Source organism: Scyliorhinus canicula, chromosome 1, assembly GCF_902713615.1.
Source record: "Scyliorhinus canicula chromosome 1, sScyCan1.1, whole genome shotgun sequence".
Classification (NCBI taxonomy): Eukaryota; Metazoa; Chordata; class Chondrichthyes; order Carcharhiniformes; family Scyliorhinidae; genus Scyliorhinus; species Scyliorhinus canicula.
In genome coordinates this window covers 238,526,654-238,547,466 of record NC_052146.1, presented here as the reverse complement: position 1 = coordinate 238,547,466, position 20,813 = coordinate 238,526,654, and the positions used below count along the sequence as shown (strand labels likewise).

Genomic DNA, 20,813 nt, shown 5'->3' with positions numbered 1-20,813 from the left:
CATGATGTGGGGTTGTGACAGAGTAGATGGAGAAACCTTTTTCATTCCACACTGATAGGAGGATCAGTAACCAGAGGTCACAGATTTAACATACTTGTTGAAAACTCTGGAAGAGATGTTGGGGGGGGGGGGGGGGGTGCGGGAGGTCACAGATTTAACATACTTGTTGAAAACTCTGGAAGAGATGGGGGGGGGGGGGGGGGGGGGGGGCTGCGGGAGTCAACTAAAAATTTTCTACGGTTGTGATTTTCCGGCCTCGTTACGCTCTCGCTCAAGCGCAATGAGGCCGGTGAAGAGCGGGAGCAGGCAAAAACGAGAATCGCACCAGGCGCCAAACAGTTGGTGATGCAATTGGCCCGCTCCCGTAGGCAAAATCGGGATCTCTCCATAGCGAGGCGAGAAACCAATTATCACCATTTAAGCCCAATTTTCATACAATTAACGAGAACCACCCCATATCCAATGGCTTCCCATCATTCAGCGGCCTCCTCAGCAAGTGCTCAAACTGGCACCAATTAGTACTCCTTTTGAAAAACGTGAACCTGGCAGAAGGGTTTCTGTGGGGAGACGAGGAGTTGGGTAGCCATCTATGCTCACACGCAAAGAGCCCGGGGGTGCTGGGTTTGCCACCCCAGTGCTGGGTTGGGGAATCTCCATAGGGGTGAGCCACCATAGGATGGTGTGAGGGAAGCGCTGGAGGAGCATCTGGGGGACAACAACTCGCGGCACCACCATGCCAGCCCCTGATCGTTTACCCATTCTGGGGGCAATATTTGTCCCTGCCCATCTTCCTCTACGACCACCCATAGCCCCCATTGACTGCCGAGGCTCCTGGCCATATAGCTGAAGGCTATTGCTGATAGGGAATTGGCAGTCGTGGTTACGTGAGCACTTCACATATCCCAAGTCGATTCCCGTTGGTGGGAGGGCCATGTAGCATGTGGGAGTCATTGCCTAGCGTGTGGGAGTCATTACCTCACATCCCAATCACGCCTTGATGCCTGGCCACTGTGCATGAACACCGCGGGAGGCAACACCACACACGCAGCAGCCAACATACGAACACCCAGGGGATGGGACACAACTCCGGGGATATGTTCATGGCCGGAGGGTGGGTACGTGCCACGAGGACCGGGGGGAGAGATGCCTGGAGAAATGGGCCACAGGATCAGAGGTCGGCCCGCATTGCAGAAGAAAGTGTCAGAGACATCATACTGGTTGTGTGCAAGTGTGTATAATGTGTTTTACAACTCCCCACTTTCCAAGATGATGCCAACCCCCATCTCCCCCCCCCCCCCCCCTCAGTAATCCTTGGCCCTCTTAGCTCTACTATGTCTGTTTCCCCAGGATGCACATCAGAGTTGAAGGCAGCCAGCTGCCGACCTTATCCGGAGACCTTTGATGGTCCTGAAGGGTGTCCTCTGAGGCCGGAAGACCCCAGGGCACTTGTTTTCGGCACATGCACAGCCATGCGTCCCTGTCCCATGCACTGACTTCGAGGTCTGAGGTCTGGCCTCATCAGTGGGGTGGAATTGGGGGAGCTGCTGGCCACCGTCGCCACACTATGAAACAGGGTTGGGTTGGCACTCAGCGGCCCCTCCTCCTGCTCGGTACCCATAGAACCCTAGGGTTCATCTTGGGATGGAGGGGCAGGTGGTTCGAGCCCTGTCTGCTCCCCCATCATCTGGCTCTGCCAGCCCAGGCGGTCACCCATGGTCTGCCCCCGGCTATGCTCCTCAGTGACTGGAACATGCTCTGTAGTGCCTCGGTCATGCCCATCTGAGAGCAGGACATGTCCTGCAGAACCTTATCAAGATCAGCCTGGTATTGGGTGACATCCCCCAGCGAGTCAGATATTCTGCCAAAACCTAAGCTATGGCCGCCACCGATTGTGCAACGCCTTGGAAACTTAACTAATGGTGCTGATGTCGTGCACCAGTGTTGGCCTTGGTGCCACGCATTGCCGGCAACATCTCCAGTGGCTGTTGCCTCTTGATTTCCTCTAGGCAGCTATGGATCTGCTGGAATGACGCTGACAGCTCCATCTGAATGTCTCATCTGCCCCCTATCATCTCAGTCAGCTCCGGGTAACTCTGTACCAGGCTCAGCTCCAGGCTGGGACCCAGCTGGGTCCTGGGATCCAGCATCCCTCCAACTGCTGTCTTGCCTGGGGGTTCCTGCTGCCACCTGATGTGCATCATCAGCAACGTGGTGCTCACCAGATTGTGCCCCCGATGCCTTACCACTAACATTTCCCACCGAGGTGTGGGTATCTGCGCTGGTGGAGGGCGGGGATGACAAATGTGCCACGACACTAACCGTTGCATCCTCGGAGCTCTCCTCCGAGATGCTTCTTGTGGGAGGCAAGAGAGAGTACTGCCCGGGATGGAGCGGCGCTGTCGGCTGGAGGACCTGTAGGAAAATGGACATGTGGTCAGTGGGAGAGATGGGTCAGTCAGGAAGGCAATAACGACTCACATTTGACAAGCACCCGGGTGGAGCCCCGTGGTTCCTCACCTTTGCTGTCTGCCAGCCTCCATGTTGGGTAACCAACTGTCGTCGGCCTCCCCAGTCACCTCCACGTGAAGGAGGAGAGGACTCCTAAGTGCACCACACCTCCAACAGTATGGGTCCTCGCCCAACGATTATGGGAGAGCTTTTCCTGAGGGGAGACAGAGGGCATCGTTAGCCACACACATAGGATCTCAATGGTGGGAAGCGGGGTGTGAAGGGAGGTTAGGGGAAGGGAGTAGAGGTAGGGTTAGGGTCCCATGGGGAGTTGAGGGGTGTATGCTCCCTTGGGGTGGGGCAGAGGTGGCATTTGTGTCTACTCGTGCTGCGCGGTGTAGGTCGTTGACCTTTTTGCAGCACTGAAGGCCAGTCCTCCTGGTCACACTACCCCGAGCTCCCCTCCATCCCAGGCAGCACTGGCTGCTACCTCGCCCTTGGAAGCACTGGCTGCCCTGTGGCTGACTGTCCTGGAACCTCGGGGGAACAGCAGAATCTGCTGGTGAGCCTTCATTTGCGGCGAGAAGCCCGTGAAACCTCGTTAAGTAGATCGATTAACATTGAATTGCATTGCCGGCCTCGCTGGGCCGGGCGCTGGGAAGCTGGTGGTAATTCCCGCTCACTTAGGACGTGAATATCCGGAAAAATTTCTCAATGTCATTTTGGGCGGGTTTGGCAGGGTGTTTCTCACTGACGTTTTGGATGAGATGCACACCGCTATTCAACCACGCTTGGTCATTTCTTTGGGCCTTGGGGGGTTCTCCCCGGTCTACCCCATCACTGGGGAGCTGAACTTGCGGCGAGACCGGTTACTCCGAGATCAGGCTGCCATTTTGAAAGAGTGTCCCAATCTATATGCGAGCTTGAGGGTAACACCCCCCCCCCCCCCCACCCCCACCTAAAGGCAATATCACCCCCTGCACACATGGGCATTACCCCCCGCCCTGAGTGAGGACACCCTGCTGTGGGGTCTCAGAGCCCCCCCTCCCCCACACCTTTACAGGCCACCCCCATCATTCACCCCTGCAACTTTTATGAAAACCGCCCTTCACTCTCCACCCCTTCCCATAACATCCCTTCATAACCACCCCCTCATCCCTTTTTCATGGGCATTGCCCCCCTCAGGCCCAGACCCTTGCAGTGTTGCCCTGGACATCCGGGAACTGCCACCTGGGCACCAGAGGTCTACGGTGCCCGTGTGCACGAGGAAAAGTCAGGGGGACACTCTGCCTTGATCCTGACCACCCACGGGTCACTAATGGCCTGGGAAACCCCACATTTGCCATTACGCCTGGTCCACGTTTTTAAACGGCACCGGGTGCCAGCCTTGTTGGGGAGGCTGGTAGTCCCCAGGTGCCGGGAGAATTGGGCGCCAGCATATTTACAAGAGCCTAATGGCTCATGTAAATATGTTGATCTGGATCTCATCCAGCAAGAGCAAGATCCAGATCGCGACATCTCACAAGGTTTTGATGAATCCCGCGAGATTCAATGGCTTCATCCACCACCATGAATCGCGCCCGGGACTTTTTTTATTATACAGTGCGCTGTTATGCCTGATCCCATCCCAAATCTCCTGCCAGGTCTGACACCGTTTCTCCCACAGTCCAAAGATCTGAAGGTTAGGTGGATTGGCCATGCTAAATTACCCCTAAGTGTCCAAAAGGTTAGCTGGGTACTGGATTACGGGCATATGGTGGAGGTAGCCGGGGCAGACTCGATGGGCCGAATGGCCTCCTTCTGCACTTTAGGGATTCTATGATTCTATCTTGCCCCTCTGCAGTTACATATTGTGAAGGACGCAGCAGGCCAGTATGATGCTGGAGATGCTCCCAGAGCTCTAGTGGAGGGCACCTCCAATGCAGTCCTGGCACCTGAACCGTGCTTTTAGCACACCGATGCACCGAGTGATGATACCCCTGGTCGATGCTTGGGCATCATTATAGCAGTTCTCCGCATCGTTCTGAGGCCTCTGGATAAGTTTTATCAGCCATGACTGCAGCAGATAATCCCTGTCACCCGAGAGCCAACCCCTCACCCAGGAGAATGTCTTGAAGGTGTTCGGCATCGTAGAGTTTGCCAGGACAAAGGCGTTGTGCACACTGCTTGGATAGAGGGTGCAGACGTGCATGACGTGCAACTGGTGGTCACACACCAGCTGCACATTGAGGGACAGAAATCCCTTCTGATTGATGAAGGGCATCCCCTCATACGGCGGTGCTCGTAGGGGAACATGCATCCAATGGTTATCCCCTGGACCTGGGGCATGCTGGCGGCTGAGGTGAATCCCACTGCCTGGGAAAGCTGGTGGGATAGGTGCATGCCAAAGGTGATGCATTGTGCCACCCGTGTGTACAGGACATCTGTTACCGAGCGGATGCAACTGTGAACAGAGGTCTGGGAGGACAGGTCTCCACTCGGCATCTGGAAAGACACCGTGAAGCTACAACACAGGACTACTTGTGTGCCAAACAGGATAAACAGCAAGTAATAGACAGAGCTAAGCGATTCCACAATGAATGCATCAGATCTAAACTGTGTAGTCTTGCCACATCCAGCCGTGAATGATGGTGGAAATTTAAACAACTCACTGGAGGAGTAGGTCCACAAATATCCCCACCCTTAATGGTGGAGGAGCCCAGCACATGTGCAAAAGGCAAGGCTGAGGCATTCGCAACAGTCTTCAGCCAGAAGTGCCGAGTGGATGATCCATCTCGGTCTCCTCTGCCCAGCATCACAGATGTCAGTCTTCAACCAATACGATTCACTCCAAGTGATGTCATGAAAAGGCTGAAGGCACTGGATACTTCAAAGGCTATGGGCCCTGACAATATCCCAGCCATAGTACTGAAGACTTGTAATCTAGAACTTGCTGCACCCCTAGCCGAGCTGTTCCAGTTAAGCTACAACACTGGCATTTACCTGCCAATGTGGAAAATTGCCCAGGTGTGTCCTATACAGAAGAAACAGGACAAATCCAACCCAGCCAATTACTGCCCTATCAGTCTACTCTCCATCATCAGCAAAGCGCTGGAAGGAATCATCAACAAGCGGCACTTACTCAGCAATAACCTGCTCATGGATGGTTAGTTTATATTCCACCAGTTTGGGTTCCGCCAGGATCACTCAGCTCCTGACCTCATTACAGCCTTGGTTCACACATGGACAAAAGAGCTGAATACCAGAGGTGAAATGAGAGTGACTGCCCTTAACATCAAGGCAGCATTTGACAGAGTGTGGCATCAAGGAGCCCTAGCTAAACTGGAGTCAATGGGAAACTTTCCGCTGGTTGGAGTCATACCTGGCACAAAGGAAGATGGTTTGGTGGTTGGAGGTCAATCATCACAATTCCAGGACATCATTGCAGGAGTTCCACAAGATAGTGCCCTAGGTTCAACCATCTTCAGCTGCTTCATCAATGACCTCCCTTCTATCATGAGGTCAGAAGTGGGGATGTTTGCGGATGACTGCACAATGTTCAACATCATTCGTGACTCCTCTGATAATGAAGCAGTCAATGTCCAAATGCAGCAAGACCTGGGCAATATCCAGGCTTGGGCTGACAAGTGGCAAGTTACATTCACACCACACAAATGCCAGTCAATGACCACCTCCTACAAGAGAGGATCTAACCACCACTCCTCGACATTCAATGGCATTACCATCGCTGAATCCCCCATCATTGGTGTTACCATTGATCAGAAACTGAACTGGACTGGCCACATTAATACTGTGGCTACCAGGGCAGGTCAAAGACTAGGAATCCTGCGACGAGTAACTCGCCTGCTGACTCCCCAAAGCCTGTCCACCATCTACAAGGCACAAGTCAGGAGTTTAATAGAATGCTCTTCACTTGCCTGGATGAGTGCAGCTCCAACAACACTCAAGAGGCTCGACACTATCCAGGACAAAGCAACCCACTTGATTGCGCCCCCTTCCACAAACATTGAAACCCTCCAACACCAACGAACAGTGAAAATGAAATGAAAATCGCTTATTGTCACGAGTAGGCTTCAATGAAGTTACTGTGAAAAGCCCCTAGTCGCCACATTCCGGCGCCTGTCCGGGGAGGCTGGTACGGGAATCGAACCGTGCTGCTGGCCTGCTTGGTCTGCTTTATAAGCCAGCGATTTAGCCTTGTGAGCTGGTAGCCATGTGTACCATCTACAAGATGCACTGCAGTAACTCACCGAGGTTCCTTACACAACACCTTCCAAACCTACAACCACTATCATCTAGAACAAGAACAGCAGATACCTGGGAATCCCACCACCTGAAGGTTCCCCTCCAAGTTATTCACCACCCTGACTTGGAAATATACTGCTGTTCCTTCACTGTAGCTGGGGCAACATCCTTAACAGCACAGTGGGTGTACCTACACCTCAAGGACTGCAGTGGTTCAAGAAGGCAACTTACCACCACTTTTGGATGGGCAATAAATGCTTGCCTAAGCAGCAATGCCCACATCCCCCAAATTAATTTTTTTTAAATGCATGGCTCGCACTGCCTACTGCTCCTGCAGGTGGTTGGACTCCTCCAACTGCACCTGCAGGCTCTGGATGGTTGCTGACTCCCCCTAATGTAGTACCCTGCAACATTGATCGGACCTGTCTGAACGGCAGCTAGTCCCTGGGGTCAGGCTGTCCTCCGACCATCCGTCCCCTTGGGAGTCCCTACCACTGCGGGGAGTGGGGGCTGTGGGGTGTGGGGTAGTGTGTGTGGGGCGGGGATGGTGCCGGGGGGACAGAGGTGGTGATGCACCATCTCTGGCCTGGGGGGTTGCCCACCCTAACTCAGCATTGCCTACTGGTCCGCGGGGTGGGGGCTGCAATGGGTGGGTGGGGGATGAGCAGTGTTGGGTTGGGGGGTGTGGGGTAGGGGTGGGACCAGCAGCACGGAGGTGGTGACTCACCGGGCCGCCCTTTGGAGGTTGTGCAGCTTTTTCCGGTGCTGCCTGGTCCTTGCGGTCGCGCTCATGGCTTCTGGCACCTGCGCCCAAGACCGGTTGATGTCTGTGAGTGGCAGTCGTCTTCCCACCCCGGGGAACAGGGTATCCCACCTCTCCTCTCTATGGCATCCAACAATATTTCTAAAGATGTGCAGGTTAGGTGGATTGGCCATGATAAATTGCCCTCAGTGTCCAAAATTGCCCTTAGTGTTGGGTGGGGTTACTGGGTTATGGGGATAGGGTGGAGGTGTTGACCTTGGGTAGGGTGCTCTTTCCAAGAGCCGGTGCAGACTCGATGGGCCGAATGGCCTCCTTCTGCACTGTAAATTCGATTATATCTTCGATGATTTCCATCTCTGCATCTGCAAACCTCGGGGCTGCTCTCCGGGGTGGCATCCTCTTGGCTGGAATGAGAGTGTGTGGGCAGTGGAGTGCTTATAGACAGCTCCAGCTTGTCAGACTCTCCAGTGTCAATCTCAACTGCCGCAAATCTACGGCTGCATGAGTTGGAATTGCACTAATTCCACGTGGAGCAAGTGCTGGCCCATTAGCATGTTCTGAATTGCTCCAGGACTGACAAAGCCATCGGGACTGTGGAATGCCAGGCCTTCAGTCCTGGCGTCAGTCTTTCAAACTGAGAATCCTGCCCAAAATATTTTAAAATTGGATTTTTAAAACTCATTGTGAATAAATTTGACATTCCACAAATATAATATTTTCTGAGCTGTTAAAATGCTCTTATAAAGTTTGTACATTATTAAAAAGCCAGTTACATCTCATTCAACAATGTGTAACTTTTTACACCATAAGGTTTTGAAGTGGAATTTTTCTTCAGTGATTGCAATGGAGATGGCAATTTGTGGGAACCTCTATATCAGTCATTTTCAAACTCTGGGCTGTGAACCGTGGGCGGGTGCCGGGAGGGTAGTGGAGCGATTGGTCATGGCGTTGCAGATCATGGGAAGAAATGGCCAACGGCCACAACCAGCTTCTAAAAATGCTGGCCGCGACTGGCTTTCATGAATGCCGGCCGTCCAGCTCATAGTGCCCCTGCAGGTATCCGTGCGCAGGCCCTCCTCTGGATGTCAGTATGCTCTCCCAGGAGCAGATTTTTAAAAAATCAATGGCGTCTTCCCGCCAGAAGCGGTGGCAGAGAGCAGGTCACTAACGTCACATGCTCGAGGTGTGAAATTACTGAGGAGGGAATCCTCCATTTTGTAGCTGCCTGTAAGCAAGGAACAGGACTTTGTGAAGAACTGAAGATGGATTGTTTTGGAATAAGAAAAAGAGAGGGCCAGAAAGACAAACAGGCCAGGATCTCTCAACTGAATCTGCTGGAGAGAGCTGCACAGTAGAGTCCACGACAGGACAAACCAGTATTGGTGTGAGCTTCAGGACGTTTGATGAACTACCCATTCAGAAATTTAACATTGAATAATAAAGCAAGTGAGATGGTGAGGACCAAGCAGGCTCATCAAAGGTAAACCGTAAAGGTAACCAAGCATTAAAGATAAGTGAAAATGGTGGATCATGAGGTTCGCCCGGTGTGAGTCACGAAGTTCGGCCAGCATGAGTCCTGAAGGTCAGCTGGCGTGGGTCCCGAGGGCAGCCAGTTGGTAAAAGTGGGTTCCCGGAAAAAAAGTTTGTAAGCACTGCTCTACATCCACACTCTCTAGCTCAGCATGGCCTCACTAACAGCAGCTTTTGGATTTCCTGCATTATTTTATGAACTTCAGACTCTGAAAGCTGTTATCAGTTTTAATGGCTTAATGACATAGAAAATAGCTGCAAGAGTAGGCCATTTGGCCATTCATTTCGAACTTGGCTAATCATTCAACTCAGTAACCTATTCCTGCTTTCCCCCCATATTCTGAGATCCTTTTAGCCCCAAGAGCTATATTTAACTCTAAAGGGCGGGATTCTCCGTCCTGCCAGCCCTGTTTTCCGGCGCGGTGCGCACCCATCGGCAGCAAGATTCTCCGTTCCCACCGCCTGCCAAAGGGGATTCCCGTTGTGACCACCACCACGCCGTTGGGAAACACGCGGGCGTCCTGCTGGCGAAGCGGAGGATCCCTCCGACAGAGAATCCCACAGACAATATTTTGGCCTCAACTGCTTTCTGTGGTAGTGAATTTCACAGGCACACCGCTATCTGGGTGAAGAAATTGCTCCTCATCTCCGTCCTAAATGGTTTACCCCATTTCCTTAGACTGTGCCCCTTGGTTCTGGTCTCCCCTGCCATTGGGAACATCCTTCCTCTATCTACACTCTCTAGTCCTGTTAGAATTTTATAGGTTTCTTTTGAAAGCATTCTTCTAAACTCCAGCGAATTCAATCCTAACCAACATAATCTTCCTTGTACATCAGACCTGCCAGTCCAGAAATCAATCTGGTAAACCTTCATTGCACTCACTCTATTGGAAGAACATCCTTCCTTAGATAAGGAGACCAAAACTGTACAAAATATTCCAGGTGTTGTTCCAGGCCTTGTATAATTGCATCAAGACATCTCTGCTCCTGTACTTGAATACTCGCGCTATGTAGGCCAACATATCATTTGGCTTTTTTTCCGCCTGCTGAACCTGCATGTTTACTTTCAGCGACTGGTGTACAAGGACATCCAAGTCTTGTTGCACATTCCTCTCTCTCAATCTATAGGTCATTCAGATAATCTGCCTTCCTGTTTTTGCTGTCAAACTGTATCTGCCATGCATTTCCCCACTATTCAGCTTGTCCGAATCACACGGAAGCTTTTCTGCATCCTCACCCTGCCACTCAACTTTGTGTCATCTACAAATTTGAAGATATCACATTTAGTTCCCTTATTTAAATCATTAATATATATTGTGAATAGCTGGAGTCCTAGCACATATTCCTGGAATACCCACTAGTCACTGCCTGCCATTTATTTTGTTTCCTGTCAGACAACCAGTTTTCTATCCATCTCAATAACACAACCCCCAATCCCATGTGCCTTAATTTTACATGGTAATCCCTCATGTGGGACATTGTTGAAAGCCTTCTGAAAGTCTAAATAAATCACGTCACTGGTTCCCCCTCGTCAACTCTGCTTTTCTTCCTCGAAGAATTCCAGTAGATTTGTTAAACATGACTTCCCTTTTGTAAATCCATGCCAACTCTGTCCGATCCTGTCACTGTTTTCCAAGTCCTCTGCGATTAAATCTTTTAGGACTCTAGCAATTTCCCCATTACCAACCTAAGGCTGACTGCTCTATAATTCCCTTCTTTCTCTCTACCTCCCTTATTAAATAGTGGTGAACACTGACAACATCACTATTGCAAAATCCAGGCCACCTACTTTTTTTCCCTATTTCATGTAATCGAGCAACACTTTCAATGCTAACGTTAGTGTTTAGCTACTGGTGAACTTAAACTTTTTGGCACACAAATGGGGAAACCGTATAATTTTTTAAAAAGTTAGCAAAAGCATTTGGCTTTGCATTAAAAAATCATAAAATGAATTAGAAGTATAAAAGAGGAGGCCAGAAGATTTTTTTCATGCAAAGATTTTAAGATCTATGTGACACAGTTGCAGCAGTCATTTGTGGTAATGTATCAATCAGACCATTTAAAAGGGTACCAGTAAAATATTTGATGAAGGAAAATATAAAATGATATAGGAAATGAACAAAGAAACAGGAATACAGTAGATAGGTCTGATGCCGATACAAGGTGACCTTAGGCTAAACTTGTGTGATTCTATGGTGTATTTTCAGGTTTACTTCTGGAAGACAATCCTTCATTACGTGCCATTACATTGGGACACGGCCATATACTTGTAGGAACCAAGAATGGTGAAATACTTGAAATAGATAAAAGTGGACCTATTACCCTGCTGGTTCAGGTAATAATCTCTTTGCCATTCAAGAAAAAAGAATTTAAAGCACAGCATGACCAGAGGAAATATAGCTTCTACTCAATACTTCAGACCTTAACTCAATTAATTCGGCTGTATGGTCCAGCATTTTATTTTATTTTTTAATAGCTGCTCTGAAATGATGAATGTTCATTTTCCGCTGGGTGTTAAGGTTTACAAGCTGTTGCTATTCTCTCCTGCATGGGAATGTAGTTCACAGCTCTTAAATTTGTTGGATCCATTAATTTAAATAATTATTACAAATCATAGAATTTACAGTGGAGAAGGAGACCATTCAGCCCATCGAGTCTGTACCGGCCCTTGGAAAGAACAGCCCATGCCTCCACCCTATCCCTGTAACGCAGTAACCCCACCAAACCTTTTGGACCCTCGGGGGCAATTTAGCATGGCCAATCCACCTAACCTGCACACCCCTGGACTGTGGGAGGAAACAGGAGCACCCAGAGGAAACCCATGCAGCCACGGGGAGAAAGTGCAAACTCCACACAATTACCCGAAGCCAGAATTGAACCTGGGTCCCTGGAGCTATGAGGCAGCAGTACTAACCACTGTGCCACCTTGCCGCCCTAAGATCAGATCAGGTGGAACTTTGGATACATGGGAAATACATCTGTGATGGGTGTGCAAAATGTACTCATTCCCAAATTCTTGGATCTGGGTGATGCAATAATTAGCAGACACTTGCATAATTAACAGTACAATTGGAGTGCCACCTCCAGCCTCAAAAGGAAACTGGTATTGTGGCCCAGGCACAAAGGAAAGGTGTTGAACAGTTACTGTTGAACAGTAAATTATCCAGCTTCATTGATGGTTGCATATGGTAATTCTGCAACTACAAAGGGTGCACTTTCGCACATGTGCGGTTGCGGTGTCTGTGACGTTAAAACCAGTGATGTTACCAGTGATGTTTCAAGCAGCTGCCTGCATCATAGATGGCGGGGATCTTCACAGCAACCTCCCAGATCTGTGCAAAGGGGCCTCTTGTTGGGTGTACCTTCATTGGCAGAGGAGTCCAGAAAATTTGAGTCAGTGTTAGAAATGAACTTACCAAACATGAATCATCTAGTTTAGGGATTTCGGTCTACTTATATCTGTTTGAGCATTCCCTTTAAAAGTGCACTATTTAATTTATATTGCCCCTCGATCCTCATTCTTTCTTCAAAAAAGAATCATTTAAAACGCACACTGCATTAAATTTCATTTAATGTCAGGAAACTGAACTGAAAGTACTTTCGCATAGAGTGACAGAGAGAAGGAAGGAGGAGGCCATTAAGCAGAGGATTACAAGCATGCCAATGGAAGCAGCATGCACTAGACAAAGCCAAGATATCCCACAAACAGGTGCAAATGCAAATTGAAGGATATGATGTCGTAGCTAATACAGAGACATGGCTGCGGAATGATCGGGACTGGGAACTAAATATACCTGATTATAAAGTTTACAGGAGGGACAGAGAATATGGCAAAGGGGTTGGAGTAGCCTGACTGATAAAAATACTAACACTTCAATAGTGAGGGAGGATATAATGAGGGGAAAGCATCCAGTGGAGATCATGTGGGTGGAACTGAAGAAAAGAAAAGGATCTAAAACTGTGATAGGTGCTGTGAATCAACCCCCGGGAGTAATTCAGAGGTGCTGGATTGTGTAAAAGCAAGTGTGTGGCAAAGGCAGAGTAGTAATAATGGGGAATTTCAAATTCCACATAGATTGGGAAAGGCAGACAAGCACCTGTCAGAAAGGTAGTGAATTTATGGAATGTGTCCGGGATAGTTTCCTACAGCAATTTGTTCTTGATACAAGAAGGGGTCAGGAAACATTAGATTTAGTTATGAGTAATGAGCCCAATTTAATTAGTAGTCTAACTGCACGAACATTGATCAAATAGTGATCACAACATGATTGAATTCAGTGTAGTGTTTGAAAGTGAAAAGCATGTTTCAGATGTTAGAATTTTAGACTTGGGTACGGCTGACTTTAATGGGAAGAGGCTGCGACTGTCCACAGTGAACTGGGAAGATCTGTTAATAGGTCAAACGACTGAAGATCAGTGGAGTGTATTTAAAGAAACATTTAACAAGATACAAAGCAAGGATTTACACCCGAGAGGAAAATAATAAATAAATAATAATCTTTTTATTGTCACAAGTAGGCTTACATCGACACCGCAATGAAGTTACTGTGAAAAGCTCCCAGTTGCCACATTCCGGCAACTGTTCGGTACATGGAGGGAGAAATCCGAATTCTCAGCCGATACGGGAATTGAACCCGCGCTGCTGGCCTTGTTCTGCATTAAAACCAGCTGTCCAGCCCACCTCAAAGGCTACACTTCACAAGTAAAGAGGTTAGGGACAGCATAAAACTAAAAGAAAGGGTTCACAACAATGTAAGACATAGCACAGAGCTGGACAAATAGGATGGATACAAAGAACAGAAAAGGGTCACAAAACAGCTTATAAAAGCTACTGAAAGGAACATCAAAATCAAGCAGAAGGGGAAAGCAGGGTGGTGAAGAGCAATGTAGGCTCACTAAAAGCTGAAAATGGAGATATTGTCAGTGATAATGGGGAAGTGACAGACATGTTAAACAATTACTTTGCCTAAATATTGACAGTAGAACATACAGTGCAGAAGGAGGCCATTCGGCCCATTGAGTCTGCACTGACCCACTTAAGCCGTAACCCAATAACCCCTCCTAACCTTTTTTGGTCACTAAGGGCAATTTATCATGGCCAATCTACTTAACCTGCGCGCCTTTGGACTGTGGGAGGAAACCGGAGCACCCGGAGGAAACCCACACAGACAGGGGGAGAACCTGCAGACATCGCACAGCTAAGGACCCAGCAGGGAATCGAACCTGGGACCCTGGCGCTGTGAAGCCACAATGCTAATCACTTGTGCTGCCCTAGAAAAGGAAGATAACTTGCTGGAAGTCCCCAAAAAATTAATACTCGATAGAGGACAAGGACTTAATACAATTAACGTAAATACAGCATCAGAAACTAGGACATTAATGGAACTGAAGAGTGACAAATCCCCAGGACTGCCAGTTTCTATCTGAGGGTGTTAAAGGAAGGAGGGCAGTACACTGTAGATGCCCTAACTATAATCTTCCTAAGTTCTCTAGATTCAGCAGTAGTCCCTCTGGTTTGGAAAATTTAACGTGTTGCTCCACTTTTTAAGAAGAGTGAAAAGGGGAAACCAGGGAATTACAGATCTGTGATGGGGAAATTGTTGGAGTCTATAGCCTGGGATGGGATAAGTGAACACCGTGCAAAATTTTGGTCCATCAGGGAGAGCCAACATGATTATGTGAAGGGAAGGTCATGCCTGACTAAACTTCATTAATATTTTGAAGAAGTGACTAAGGTAGTGGACAAGGGAATGTCTCTGGATGTAATTTATATTGACTTCCAGAAGGCATTTGATAAAGTTCCACACAAGAGACTGTTAAGTAAGGTAGAAGCCCATGGAGGTGGGGGCAAATTGTTGACATGATTAGGAAAATGGTGAGTGGTAGGCGACAGACAGTGGGGATAATGGGTAATTACTCCAATTGGCAGGAAGTGGCTAGTCGTGTACCACAGGGATCTGTGTTGGTGTCTCAATTATTCACACTATTCATTAATAATTTAGATGATGGCATAGAAAGTCATATGTCTAGATTTTCAAATTATATAAAGTTAGGTGGCAGTGTAGACAGCCTAGATGATAGCATAAATTTGCAAGAAGGTATTGACAGACCAGGTGAATGGACAAATTGTGGCAGATGGAATTTAATGTAAACAAATGAGAGGTTATCCATTTTGGACCAAAAAAGGATAGAGCAGAGCACTATCTAAATGGAAAGAGGTTAGATACAGTAGATGTTCAAAGAGACTTTGGGATTCAGGCACATAGATCCTTAACGTGCCGGAAACAAGTGCAGAAAATAATGAAAAAGGCTAATGGAATGCCAGCCTTTATATCTAGAAGATTGGAATATAAGGAAACAGAGGTTATGCTGCAACTATACAAAACCTTGGTTAGACCCCATTTAGAGTACTATAAGGCAAATCTGGGCACCACACCTTTGATGGCGTGCAATGTAGGTTTGCAAAGAGGATACCTGGATTACAGGGGTTGAGTTACGAGGAGAGATTACTCAAATTAGACCTTTTCACTAGAATTTAGAAGGTTAAGGAGTGATCTGATCGAAGTAATCAAAATATTAACAGGGAAAGACAGGGTAAATAAAGATAAACTATTTCCACTGGTTGGAGATTCTAAAACTAGGGGGCATAGTATAAAAATGAGGGCTAGACCGTTCAGGAGAGGTGTTAGGAAGCACTTTTTCACTCAAAGGGTGGCAGAGGTTTGGAACTCTCTCCCACAAACAGCGGCTGAAGCTAGATCAGTTGTTACTTTTAAATCTGAGATAGATAGGTTTTTGTTAAGCAAAAATATTAAGGGATGCGGGCCAAAGGCAGGTATGTGGAGTTAGGTGACCATCAGCCACAATCTCATTAAGTGGTGGGTCAGCCTCAAGGGGCTGAATGGGCTACTCCCATTCCTATGTTCCCATAACCAATGGATCAGATTAAAACTCTCCAGTTCTGCCACAGCCAAGTCATGAATGATGGTGGATAATTAAAAAACTAACCAGAGGAGTAGGGAATACAAATATCCCCATTTAAAATGATGGTGGAGCCCAGCCCAACCCTTGCAAAAGATAAGGCCGAAGCATTTGCTACCATCTTCAGCCAGAAGTGCCAAGTGGGTGATTCTTCTTGGCCTCCTCCTGAGATCCCAAAACACATATGACAATCTGCAGCCAATTTGATTCACTCCACATAATATCAAGAAGTCGCTGAAGGCACTGGATACAGCAAAATTATGGATCCTGACAATATTGAAGACTTGCATCCCAGATGTAAGCTTGCCACTAGCCAAATTTTTCCAGCACAAATGTGGAAAATTGCCCAGGTGTGTCCTGTCCACAAAAAGCTGGACAATTCTAATCCTGCCAATTGACACCTCAATCATCAGCAAAGTGATGAGAAGTGTCATCAAATGTTCTAATAAATGACACTTCCACTGTGATCACCTACTCACCGATGCTAAGTTTGGGTTCTGTCAGGGTCTGACTTCATTACAGCCCGAGTCCAAACATGGACAAAAGAGTTGAATTGCAGAGATAAATTGAGATGACTGCCCTTGAAACCAAGGCAGAATTTTCACCTGACGTGGCACCAAGGAACCCTAACATAGTTTTTTTTAAATAAATTTAGAGTACCCAATTCATTTTTTCCAATTAAGGGGCAATTGAGTGTGGCCAATTCACCTAGCCTGCACATCTTTGGGTTGTGGGGGCAAAGCCCACGTAAACATGGGGAGAATGTGCAAACTCCACACAGACAGTGACCCAGAGCCAGGATCGAACCTGGAACCTTGGTGCCGTGAGGCATCAGGGCTAACACTCTGCGCCACCGTGCTGCCCACTAGGAACCCTAGCATAGTTAAGTCCTTGGGAATCGGGGGGTAAACTTTCCATTGGAGTCATTACTAGCACAAAGGAAGATATCTGTGATTGTTACAAACCAATCATCTCACTCAGGGACATTACTGCAGGAGTGCCACACAGTAGTGTCCTCAGCCCAAACATCTTCAACTGCTTCATAAATGACCTTCCCTTCATCATAAATTCAAGTAGTGGGGGTGTTTGCTGATGATTTCAGAGTTCAGTCCCATTTCTGACTCATTTACTGAGGCAGCCCACGTTCGAATGCAGGTAGACCTGGACAACATGCAGTCTTGGGCTGATCAGTGGTAAGTGACATTCAGACAAGTCCCAGGCAATAACCATCTCCACTTGACATTCAACAGCATTACCATCGCTTCATTCCCCACTATCAATATCCTGGGAGTTACATTGCCCAGAAACTGAACTGGATTAGCCATATAAATACTGTGGCTACCAAAGCAGGTCAAGGTTGCGAAATCTGCATTGAATGTAACTCATCTCCTTACTCCCCAAAGCCTGTCTACCATATACAAGTCACAAGTCGGCATGAGATGGAATACTCATCGTGCCTGAATGAATGCAGCTCCAACAACACTCAAAAAGCTTGACAAAATCCAGGACCAAGCAACCTGCTTGATTGGCACACCATCCATCACCTTATGCATTCACTCACTCCACCGCCAACACACAGTGGCACATCCTTCAATAGCACTTTCCAATCTGCAACCTCTACCGCCCAGAAGGATAGGGGCAACTGATGCACGGGAATACCACCTCTAACAAATTCCCCTCCAGGCCACGGACCATCCTGACTTGGAATTATGTCACTGTTCCTTCATTACCACTGGGTCAAAATCCGAGAACCTCCTCCCTAACAACACTGTCAGAGTATCTACATCAGAAAGACTGCAGTGGTTCAAGAAAGCGGCCCATTCCCATCTTCTCTAGAGCAATTAGGGATGAGCAACAAATGTTGACCTTGTCAGCAAAACTCACATCTAAGAACATCAAAGAACAAAGACAAATTACAGCACAGGAACAGGCCCTTCGGCCCTCCAAGCCTGCGCCGATCCAGATCCTCTATCTAAAACTGTCGCCTATTTTCTAAGGATCTGTATCCCTCTGTTCCCTGCCCATTCATGTATCTGTCTAGATACATCTTAAATGATGCTATCGTGCCCGCCTCTACCACCTCCGCCAGCAATGCGTTCCAGGCACCCACCACCCTCTGTGTATAGAACTTTCCACGCATATCTCCCTTAAACTTTTCCCCTCTCACCTTGAACTCATGACCCCGAGTGATTGAGTCCCCCACTGTGGGGAAAAAGCTTATTCCTATCCACCCTGTCTATACCTCTCATGATTTTGTAGACCTCAATGAGGTCCCCCCCACAACCTCCGTCTTTCTAATGAAAGTAGTCCTAATCTACTCAACCTCTCTTCATAGCTAGCACCCTCCATACTAGGCAACATCCTGGTGAACCTCCTCTGCACCTTCTCCAAAGTATCCACATCCTTTTGGTAATGTGGCGACCAGAATTGGACGCAGTATTCCAAATGTGGCCGAACCAAAGTCTTATACAACTGTAACATGACCTGCCAACTCTTGTACTCAATACCCTTTCCGATGAAGGAAAGCATGCCGTATGCCTTCTTGAACACTCTATCGACCTGCGCAGCCACCTTCAGAGGACAATGGACCTGAACACCCAGATCTCTCTGTACATCAATTTTCCCCAGGGCTTTTTCATTTACTGTATAGTTCGCTCTTGAATTGGATCTTCCAAAATGCATCACCTCACATTTGCCCGGATTGAACTCCATCTGCCATTTCTCTGCCCAACTCTCCAATCTATGTATATTCTGCTGTATTGTCTGACAGTCCCCTTCACTATCTGCTACTCCACCAATCTTAGTGTCATCTGCAAACTTGCTAATCAGACCACCTATACCTTCCTCCAGATCATTTATGTATATCACAAACAACAGTGGTCCCAGCACGGATCTCTGTGGAACACCACTGATCACAGTTCTCCATTTTGAGAAACTCCCTTCCACTACTACTCCCTGTCTCCTGTTGCCCAGCCAGTTCTTTATCCATCTAGCTCGTACACCCTGGACCCCATGAGACTTCACTTTCTACATCAGCCTACCATGGGGAACCTTATCAAATGCCTTACTGAAGTCCATGTATATGACATCTACAGCCCTTCCCTCGTTAATCGACTTTGTCACTTCCTCAAAGAATTCTATTAAGTTGGTAAGACCTTCCCTGCACAAAACCATGTTGCCTATCACTGATAAGCCCATTTTCTTCCAAATGGGAATAGATCCTATCCCTCAGTATCTTCTCCAGCAGCTTCCCTACCACTGACGTCAGGCTCACCGGTCTATAATTACCTGGATTACACCTGCTACCCTTCTTAAACAAGGGGACAACATTAGCAATTTTCCAGTCTTCCGGTACCTCACCCGTGTTCAAGGGTGCTACAAAAATATTTGTTAAGGCCTCCGCTATTTCCTCTCTCACTTCCCTCAGTAACCTGGGATAGATCCCATCCGGACCTGGGGAATTGTCCACCTTAATGCCTTTTAGAATACCCAACACATCCTCCCTCCTTATGTCAACTTGACCTAGAGTAATCAAACATTTATCCCTAACCTCAACATCCGTCATGTCCCTCTCCTCGGTGAATACCGATGCAAAGTACTCATTAAGAATCTCACCCATTTTCTCTGACTCCACGCATAACTTTCCTCCTTTGTCCTTGAGTGGGCCAACCCTTTCTCTAGTTACCCTCTTACTCCGTATATATAACTAAAAGGCTTTGGGATTTTCCTTAACCCTGTTTGCTAATGATATTTCATGACCCCTTTTAGCTCTCTTCATTCCTCGTTTCAGATTGGTCCTATATTCCAATATTCTTCCAAAGCTTCGGCTGTCTTCAGTCGCCTAGACCTTATGTGTGCTTCCTTTTTCCTCTTAGCTAGTCTCACAATTTCACCTGTCATCCATGGTTCCCTAATCTTGCCATTTCTATCCCTCATTTTCACAGCGACATGTCTGTCCTGCACTTTAATCAACCTCTCTTTAAAAGCCTCCCACATATCAAATGTGGATTTAACTTCAAACAGCTGCTCCCAATCCACATTCCCCAACTCCTGCCGAATTTTGGTATCGTTGGCCTTTCCCCAATTTAGCACTCTTAGGACCACTCTCGTCTTTGTCCATGAGTATTCTAAAACTTACGGAAGAAATTAAAAAGTTAAAGCCAGAAGTGAGCAGGTTTGGGTTTTTAAAATCTGTTTTTTGAGACCTTTAGTCGACAATCTGACTCAACCTGTCTGTTTTTGATTAAAATTCTTTCTTAATATTTCAATGAAGACTTTTGACCCCGTTGTTTTCTGAACTCTATTATGTTCAATGTTAGTTGGATCCAAGGCAGATAGTGAAGTACAAAAAAGACAATTTTTATTCCCTTGATTGTAGATAATAATAATCGCTTATTGTCACAAGTAGGCTTCAATGAAGTTACTGTGAAAAGTCCCTAGGCGCCACATTCCAGTGCCTGTTTGAGGAGGCCGGTACGGGAATTGAACCCGCGCTGCCAGCCTTGTTCTGCATTACAAGCCAGCTGTTTAGCCCACTGTGCTAAACCAGATATATTCACATGATGCAACATTGTATATCTCTGCCTCTAACTTTCCACCCAGTGCCCCAGTTGACTCTGAACTTTTAGCAGAATCCAAACTTTCCTCATGTCCAACTGTGCCAAAGCCATACATTGCCTTTTCTTTAGTAGTCCATGTCCACATACAACTTCATTTTTGCACTGGTCGTAAAGTTCAAATTCAGAGAACATCAGTGGTTAGCACTGCTGTCTCACAGCACCAGGAACCCGAGTTTGATTCGGGATTTGGGGTGACTGTCTGTGGGATATTGCACGTGTTATCCGTG

At 47.5% G+C, this 20,813-nt stretch overlaps 1 protein-coding gene across 15 annotated transcripts in view; it reads left to right on the top strand.

Annotated features, from left to right (window-relative positions):
- The window catches only part of LOC119972713 (echinoderm microtubule-associated protein-like 6), a 528,500-nt gene that overhangs the window by 268,627 nt on the left and 239,060 nt on the right, over window positions 1–20,813 (top strand). For all 15 annotated transcript variants that reach the window (XR_005462144.1, XR_005462143.1, XR_005462146.1 and 12 more), the window contains one exon: window positions 11,194–11,321. Coding sequence is in view for 11 of the 15 variants with exons in the window: in XM_038809940.1 (XP_038665868.1) it covers window positions 11,194–11,321 (128 nt within the window). In the remaining 4 variants the exon portion in view is untranslated. The remainder of the gene's footprint in view (window positions 1–11,193; window positions 11,322–20,813) is intronic.